At 39.7% G+C, this 9,200-nt stretch overlaps 2 protein-coding genes across 2 annotated transcripts; both read left to right on the plus strand.

The window, feature by feature from the left end:
• Positions 1-1,257: 1,257 nt before the first annotated feature.
• On the plus strand, positions 1,258-1,632 carry CBG13879 (the record flags this gene model as incomplete). Its single annotated transcript, XM_002634734.2, has 2 exons — positions 1,258-1,324; positions 1,481-1,632. The coding sequence occupies 2 exons, from the start codon at positions 1,258-1,260 to the stop codon at positions 1,630-1,632; spliced, it is 219 nt and encodes a 72-aa protein (XP_002634780.2).
• A 989-nt stretch (positions 1,633-2,621) lies between these two features.
• Positions 2,622-7,810, plus strand: Cbr-ric-8 (the record flags this gene model as incomplete). The annotated part of the gene is made up of 10 exons (XM_002634733.1): positions 2,622-2,765; positions 3,239-3,340; positions 3,946-4,030; positions 4,076-4,145; positions 4,416-4,593; positions 4,984-5,160; positions 5,677-6,087; positions 6,709-7,001; positions 7,264-7,391; positions 7,695-7,810. The coding sequence occupies 10 exons, from the start codon at positions 2,622-2,624 to the stop codon at positions 7,808-7,810; spliced, it is 1,704 nt and encodes a 567-aa protein (XP_002634779.1).
• Between the last annotated feature and the right edge of the window lie 1,390 nt (positions 7,811-9,200).

The raw sequence follows: 9,200 nt of genomic DNA on the forward strand, positions 1-9,200 counted from the left end.
CTGGCACGTTTGTGGATTTTTTCGCAGTTTGGGAGACCGTACAAATCGGGGAGACACAAGAAAGCGGGATAGCGGAGTGTCGTTGCAAAAACAATTGAAACCTGAATTTTGCAAAGGTTTTTCGCGATTTAGATAGATTTGTAAATACATTTTTGATGGAAAAAAACAATGGATATGAAATTTTAATCGTATTGCCGAAGGTAACTGATGATAATTCACATTTTTCCTGTAAAAATATGCGTTATTTGTCCGGAAAGAATATGTGAATCCATGTAATCGTTTGTCTCGTGCTCTCAATCGTAAGCCTTCCTTCGGCTAAAGTTATGAATAATCAACCGATTTCGCTATTATTTCAGTGCTTTCATAATATCATTAATGAGCTCTACGAGCAAAGAAGCTAACAAACCGAGTGCTGAACGCTATTTGAATAAGCTGTTCGCTGATCTTTATCATCTTGTCAATTCGTAATTTAAAAAGGAAGAGTTCCCTGCTGATGAGACCGTGCTCTTTCAAATTTTTTTTGTCCAGGGAAAAACGGTCGAAACAAATAACTGAAATACCAATTCTTGTAATACTGCTCAATAAACTTTTCGATTTTTGTTTATTTTCCATTTGCAATGTGACAATGTAATAATAAAATGATAATAATAATGATATATTTATTGAAAGCTTTACAGAACAAAAAAGAATTTTAAATAACATCGACGAACACTCCTTATAGAACATCAATAACTTTATCCAGACCTGATTTCGAACTTCTTGAAGGCAGTCTGTCTTCTAAAAAATTGTGTTATACCTTTTGTTTAATTAATTAACACATTTTTTCATACGTTTGTAGATTCCTAGTCAGTAATAGAACTCTGTTTGTTCGCAGCATTTCACTAACTGTAAGGAAACAACCTCTTCTGATTTTTCATACATTTTTAGCTTTTTGTGCTTTTCCGTACATTTTTATGCTGAATAGTTGCAAAATTCAGGTTTCAATTGTTTTTGCAACGACACTCCGCTATCCCGCGTCTCCCGCTTTCTTGTGTCTCCCCGATTTGCACGGTCTCCAGTTTGGTGCGGAATTCATCGATTTCCGTTAATTTTTGAGCATTTTTCTCGGATTTTCATAGTTTTCCGGGTGAAAAACGTTATTTTCTGAACTTTTCGCACTGAAAATGCCTTTAAAACACCCGAAAATCCACCAAAAACCCTGTAAAATCGATTTTTCTCGTTCAGATGAATCGCTTGGTGATTTCCACGGCTCGCCGCATGGCTTCAGCGGCTCCGAAGACTTCCACAGGCATTGAGCACGCCGAGAAGGCGAGACAAGTCGCTGGTAGGTTGAAAAATTGGAAAAAATCTGGAGAAATCGGAAAATTTTGAATTTCCATGCTTTTTGGCTTAAAATACTTTAATTCTCATTATTTTTGGCTCAAAAAACCTCAATTTTCATGATATCTCACCCTAAAAACCCCAAAAATGCAAATTCCAGGCGGCAAACCCGACTGGACCCTCTACAAATGCGATGACTATCTGAAATTCGACAAGTACTCGTATGCCCACGCTGAAATCACCATGAACAAGGCCCGTGTCCCACAACCGTCCTACAAGAAGGCCGATGAGCTGCCAAAGGTCCGGGCCTGAAAATCCTGAAAATTTGGGCCTAGGAAGGCCTAAAAGGGCCTAAAGAGGGCCTATAGAATGTCTTCGATACGACTGAAAAACTAATTTTTTTTGTAGATTTTTCTCTATTTTTTGGTATAAAGATTTGAATTTTTGTGGATTTATTGGTTATTTGATTCGGTTTTTTATTTCCAATTTTTCCTTTTTTTTTCTGATTTTTTGCGGATTTTGGCTCTATTTTTGGCATTTTTTAATATTTTTTAGGTTATTTTCAGTACATTTTAGGTCATTTTTAGTTTAGTTTAGTCCATTTCAGCCAAATCTAACCATTTTTAGCCCATTTTTCCCAATTTTTTTGATCATTTTCTGCCATTTTTCGTCAAATGTTCCCTATTTTTCCCCAATTTTTAGATCATTTTTTGCCATTTTTACCCTAATTTTTCTAATTTTTTGGCCAATTTCCGGCAATTTTTAACCATTTTTTCCTAAATTTCAGATCATTTTAAACTTATTTTTAGACTATTTTTTTTGTAATTTTTGGCAATTTAAAATTGGCCACTTTTCAAAATTTGCAGTTTTTTGATCTTAAAAAACGATTTTTCATGTCAAAAGTGCTCAAAAAATCTGATTATTCGTGTCTGAACAGACTAAAAAAGGGTTTTTTTTGTATTTTTGGCGATTTCCAGATTTTTTTTCTCTATTTTTTGGATAATTTTTAGCATATTTTTCCCAAATTTTAAGTCATTTTTAGCCAATTTCGACCGTTTTTAGCTGATTTTCCCGCCATTTTAGTCTTAAAAGACGCTCTTTCACCTGTCCCATGAGATCCTGTTGCCATGACAACAGGTTCTTGTTGTTTTCTCTCTTCTTCCTCGAATTTTTAATCGATTTTTGTCATTTTCTGCCCTTTCTAAGCCTAAAAATCTCTTTTTTAAGCTTAAAAACCCCATTTTATCCCCATTTTTAACCTCAAAAACCTCATTTCCCCCCATCTTTTCCGCATTTCCAGGATGCCTGGAGACCAACTAACCGAGGAGACGATTCAGAGGGTGTTCCTGAACGCGACGTCTGCGAAAATCGAGGAATTCTTTTCGAAATGGAACTTTTCCAATGCGAACTCGACGAAATTCGGTATGAGCGAGGCGGAGAGAAATGTGAGCATTTTTTGGCTTGAAACGACGATTTTTAGCTATAAAAAGCATATTTTTAGCTACCAGCCTGCTGGCTGCTAGAACATGTACGCCCTCCCTTCTCTTTCCTGGTGTGGCCTTCATGGCACAACTGGGTGCATGCACATTCGTTGTCCGAAGGGCCGCGGGTTCAGTTTTGGCGGCGGCCTAATTCTTATTTGAAACCCAAAACCGGACAGCCGGACACTAGGACCAACAGACACGTCTAGCGTTTTATATATATAAGGAAGATACAAGGCCCATTTTTAGCTGTGAAAATGCGATTTTTAGGTTTAAAAATGCGCTTTTGAGCTATAAAAGACCCATTTTTAGCGATAAAAGGCCTATTTTTAGCTATATAAGGCTCATTTTCAGCGGTAAAAATGCGATTTTGAGCTGTAAAAGGCACACTTTTTGGCTGTAAAAACTCATTTAGGCTATAAAAGAGCAATTTTCAGCTGCTCGGCGATGAGATTTCCGCGAAAATCGACAACGACGATTTGGCGTCGATTCTTCTGGAGACAGTTCGGTTGATCAGTCGCGAGAGACAAGGATTGGAGGTATGAAGGGGTTAGAAGACGTTGAAAGGCTTCAGAAGGCTCAAACTCGTTTCTGGAGGCGTCAGAATCATCTAGAAGGACATGGAGCTTGTTCTGATGAATTCCAGCCTCAGAATGATGAAAAATGAGCAATTTTGAGCTAGAAATGAGCGACAAATGCACGAAAATTGAAGGCTGAGCAATGTTCGGAGGCTTTATATGGATTTTCAGGGCTCCAGAGTTTTTAGAAGCTTCTAGAACGCTCTCAGACGGTTCCAAAGGCTCCGGAAGGTTCTAAACAACTTCTAAGGCTTCAGAAACGAAACTGACTGCTCCAGAACGTTCCAGACGCTTCTAGAAGGCATGATAGGCATTCCTGAGCTTTTGGAGCTCTTAGAAGCGAGTTTTTGGGCTCCAGGGCTCTTAGAAGCTTCTAGAACGCGTTCAGATGGTTCTAAAGGCTCCAGAAGCTTCAAAAATGATTCTGACAGCTTCAGAAGGTTCTAGGCGGACGCTTCTAGAAGGCTTTATAGGGATTTTGGAGCATTTCGAGGACTCCAAACCTTTAAAAAATGCTCCAAAAACGGATCTAACAGCTCCAGAAGCCTCATTTCTCGAATTTTCAGAGTCTTCTAAACGAAAATCTGTGTGATACGATACTGAAATTGGCCGGCATCACTCCAGTCGTGGGATACCCGAGATCGGTTCATGGTAAGCTTGGAAATGGCTGAAAATGGCTGAAAATGGAGTTTTCAGCACTAATGGAAGCGCAGAAGTGTCTTGTCAACACCATGTTTCATTCGGCAAAGATGCGAGAGAGATTCTAGTGAGTTTGGGTGGGTTTCAGGTGGTTTTTAAGCTAAATTTTGGGGAAATTGAGGGATTTTCAAGCTAGAAACCATAAAAATAGTCTAATTCAGGTCATTTTGAGCCAATATTGGAGGTTTTGAGCTGAAATTCCATGAAATTGAAGTGTTTCATGTCATTTTAGGTGATTTTCGACGATTTTAGCACTTAATTCATCTATTTTCAGCCATTTCTGACGGTTTTAGCACTATATTTTGACGCATTCTCAGCCAATTTCCCATATTTCCAGCATGAATCTCGTCAACGGCGACCAAATTCAACGTTTCTTATCGGAATTCGAGGATTCTCGACGCGAAAATTCCAATATTCAGTGGATCCGGGAAATGAATCCGACGCAGGCGGCAGAAGTTTGGTACTTTTATCATCGGATCGCTTTTATCGCAACCGCTATGGATAAAGGGTTTCAGGTGGGGTTTTGGAGGGATTTGAGGCTGAAAATGGCTAAAAAAGTGGGTTTGGTAGCTGCAAATGACCTAAAAATGGCCTTAAAACTGGCTGAAATGGCTGAAAATTTCGATTTTAAGCGTTTTTTACCCGAAATTCTAGATTTTTGATTTTAAAAAAAGCTGAAAATCGAAGATACCGCAAGAATCTCGAAAATTTGAACTTTTCCGCCCTTTGGACGCGATCAAATGGAGGTGAATAGGTGGCTGGTGAAAATTTGAAAATTTCCACTACCCGCCAAATCATCTCCTTTTGATAGGGGTCCAAAGCGCTAAGCCACGGAAGTTATGCCCGAATTTTCAGCTGAATCGAGGCTGAAAATACCTGAAAATCACTAAAAAATCGATTTTCAGAGACACTGGGCCGACCAATCCACGACCGTTTCCAATATCCTGTGTGCCGCCGAGGTGTGCCTCCAGAAGGCATCCGACGACGTCGCCAATCTCGATCTGCTGAGAGCCAACGAGGCCATGAAGACGTTCTTCAACGTCTTCTGCCATTTTCATGGAGACGTGCCCGGGTTGGATGAGGTAAATCTTTGGAAATAGGAGCTTCTGGAACTTTCTAGAGCTGTCTGGATCGTTTTTGGAGCCTTTCACAGCTTCGGAATGCACTTAGAAGTATCTGGAGCCTTCTGGAAGATTCTGAGATCTCTGGAACCCTGAAAGCCGCTTCTGGGAGCTCCAGTAGGTCTGAAATCCCTACAAATCATACCAGAAGTTTCTGGAAGATTCTGGAGATGTTAGAATTGGCATTGAAGCTTTTCACACCTCCAGAATCCGCATAGAGACTTCTGGAGCCTTCCGAGCATCATCTAGAAGGTCCAAAAGCTCCACAATCTTCAAAAATCATTCCATAAGCTTCTAGAACTTTCTGAAGCTGTCTGGATCGTTTTTGACGCCTTTCACAGCTTCAAAATTTGTATGGAAGCTTCTGGAGCCTTCTGAACGCTTCCTAGAAGATTTTGAGAGCTCTGGAGCCCTAAAATACGCTTCTAAGAGCTCAAAACCCTTCAAAACCTCCGAAATTCAACATTTTCCTTTGAGAAAAACACCCACCTCGCGTGCCGCATCCTCCGCGACGTCATCTGCTCCGGAATCCCTAACGACGACGTCATCCAATCGGCCATCCACGCGCTCTCGGTTCCACCACTCCCCATGGATCTGTCCGTCCTCCTCTCCGACCCCAATTTCCCCATTGTCCCCCTCCCAGAGACAATTTCAGAGGAAGAGAGGGTCCATCCAAGGGACTACTATGTGAATATGACACTAACTGAAGCCATCCTGGCCGCTCTTGATAAGCAACTGATTAAAGCTGTCGATTTGTTGAATTCGGTGCCTTTTAATCAAGTTTCGCCCGAAGGAAATACGCTCGTTGACTTGAGTGGACCATATTTTCAAGCGCTAGCCAGATTGTGTGTGGAGAGCAAGTACGCTAGACGGTACTGTCGGATAAGGGTGAGTTTTTCACAGAAAGTTTGAAGCGATTTGAACCATTTTGAAGGGAGTTATGGCAAAAGTGCGGTGGAGCGCATTTACAACAAACTTCTTGAAATTTAACGCAAGCTACTTATATACGTTTCTGACACTCTTTCTAGTCTATTCTGAAAGTTTGGAGCAGTTTGAACCATTTTGAAAGGAGTTATGACAAAAGTTCAGTGGAGCGCACTTACAACAAACCTCCTTAAATTGAACGGTAGCTACCTCTAAGGGAGTCAGACACGTTTTCTAGTTTATTCTGAACGTTTGAAGCGATTTGTGACGAAAGTTCAGTAGAGCGCGTTTGCAACAAAGCCCCTTAAATTGAACGCAAGCTACTTCTAAGCGTTTCAGACACGTTTTCTAGCCTATTCTGAAAGTTTGAAGCGATTTGAATCATTTTGAACCGAGTTACGATGAAAATTCTTGTGACGACATAAATTAACATGACGAACATTTTGGGCTTGTTTTCGATGCTTTTAAGCTGAAAAAGCAAATGCGCTCCAATGCGAATTTTTTATTTTCGACTTTAAAATGCTCTAAAAAGTCGATTTTTTGCGAATTTTTGACTTCCAGAACTTCTATTGCTCATTTTTCCAGGTCCTCCCACCACTGGTCGCCGATGAGGTAAAAAAGCGTCCCGAGGAGCACGACTCGCTTCGCGGACGCATCGTTCGCGTCATGATGCTCCCATCTACCACCAAAGAAGTCGCTTCTGAATTCCTCTTCATCATTTGTAAGCGATCAGTGAGCCGCATGATCAAATACGTCGGATTCGGACACTCGGCAGGTCATTTGGCCAATTTTGGGCTCCTTGGACAGATCAACCAACCGAAACATGCATCGGATAGTGAGGATAGTGAGACGGAGGACTATAATGCGGTTAAGGATAAGTAAGTAGCGGATTTCTCGTGAAAAATGACACATTTTAGAAGTTCTTTGACCAATTTTAGACCATTTTGAGCCAAGTTACGGTCCAAGAAAGCAAGTTCGCTCTAATGAGAATTTGTTTAAAACAAGTGTTTTGGTGCAGACTTGAGCTTCCAAACGCATTTTCTAGTATTTCCAAACCATTTCACTGTATTTAACCCCGATTTTACCATGTTTTACCCAAATAATGCAAATTCGCTCTAATGAGAATTCTTGAATTTCTAGTGTCAACCCGGTGACCGGAGCAATGTACCCGCCGGATCATGGAAGTGCGATGGATGGAATGTCGGATGCGCAGAAGGAGTTTGAGGCGATGAAATTGGTGGATGCGATGAACAAGCTGATGGATCAGGGTAAGTGCGCTCCACTGGACTTTTGAAATAACTCGATTTAGAGTGAGGGGAAAGAGATTAAAATGATAGAAGGAGTTTGATAGGGTTCGAGAGATCGCTCTGTGAAGTTTCGGAAGGATTGGAGCAGTTTGAAGGGATTTGAAGCAAACTCGCTCTACCGAACTTTTGCTCTAACTTGCTTGAAACTGATCCATTCTTCATCAAATTTCACTGGAACATCCAAAACGCTCTATTAGATGTTTTCCATGATTATTTTTTACAAAAATTGCAAGTGCGCTCCACTGACAATCATGCTTTTTTCAGGACTCGTCAAGCCAGGGACTATCGGCGACGACGGCAAAGTTCGCGAAGTTTCGCACGTATTGGAGTTGCTCAAAGACGCGCCGGAGCCAGACACGATGGATTCGGATTCGGATTAAAAACTTCTGGAATTTTTTTGAAATCCTAAATTTTGAATTATGTATAAAACACGCTCTCCTATGATCTCTAAATGATTTTTTGTCCCATAATAATTCCCCTTATGTTAGCCTTTTTACTCCAAAAATCCAGCTTTATGTCTCCTTTTCTCGAAATCTCATCATTTTTTGTGCATATTTTGATATATTTTCGAGTTTTTGGCGCATTTTTTGAGCCCAAAATTGAATTTTTGAGAGTTTTTAACCCCGAAAATCAGCTTTTTCGTCGATTTTCGTAAATGCGCTCCAATGCAAATTTCCGATTTTTGGCTCAAAAATGCTCAAAAAACTCGATTTTTTAAAAGTAAGCTTTTCAATATACCTCAGCCGGAATGTACATATTTTTTTCTATTAAAAAAATGTATCCAAATTAATGACTTTTGAAAAATCGACATTTTTGGATCCTAATTTTGAATCCAATTGAGTGATTTAAAACAATAAAAATCCCCAAAAAATAGGCAATTTTTGGATCCTAAACTTGGGGGGGGGGACCAAAATTTACTGTTAACGGTCAAAATGTGATAAGATTCTTTGCTGATAATATGATAGAGCAACACTAGTTTCAAAGGTAATTAAAAATTTAATAATCCTAGTAAAATTTTACAAATTTCCTACTTATTATTTTTGTAGTTGACCGTTTTTTGTTACTGTAGCGCTTCTGGAGATATGAGCAGTGTAATAGAAGCGGAGACGCATGAAAATGTTTGAAATTTGTTTTTTTTTTCAATTTTTGAAAAATCTGTATTTCCAATTTTTAGGAAAATGTGATCTATCCTCTCCACCACCTGGCTCTGTGGGCAACAGTGGCCCCAACCAACAAATGGGACCAATTTTTGTATTGATGTGAGGGTTTTTGAAAATTCGAAATTTAAAAAAATTTTAAAGCCTTTTGTTTTTTTTTGGAAAAATCAATAATTCCAGATGAAGCGGCCTTCACATCGATCAGCGATCAGAATTTTCGGAATCTTTTTTTTTCTCAAAATTATTATATATCAGTTATAAAATCAGTTTGAAAGCCAACGTTTGAACATTTCACAATCATGAGTTGATACAAAATAAGGGGGCATTTTGAAGGGGGGGGGGGGCGTAATCAAGAGATAAACATTTTTTCCGATTTTCTCAAAAAATTGAAAATCTCAAATCAAAGTGCGGACCTGGCAAGTAATTCAGAGGCTACAAAGGTCATGGGGGGTCATGGGGGGTACAAAGCAAGTTAGAGGACAAAACCCGGCCCAGTATCCAAGGGTACATCGAAAAAGGGTACATCGAGTTCTTAGGGTACATTGGTTCCAAGGGTACATTGGATTGTTCAGTACATGTAGGTGGACAAAAAAAAGTAAATCAATATTTTTGT

The sequence above is a fragment of the Caenorhabditis briggsae genome (genome assembly GCF_000004555.2).
Source record: "Caenorhabditis briggsae complete genome, chrIV, whole genome shotgun sequence".
NCBI lineage: Eukaryota > Metazoa > Nematoda > Chromadorea > Rhabditida > Rhabditidae > Caenorhabditis > Caenorhabditis briggsae.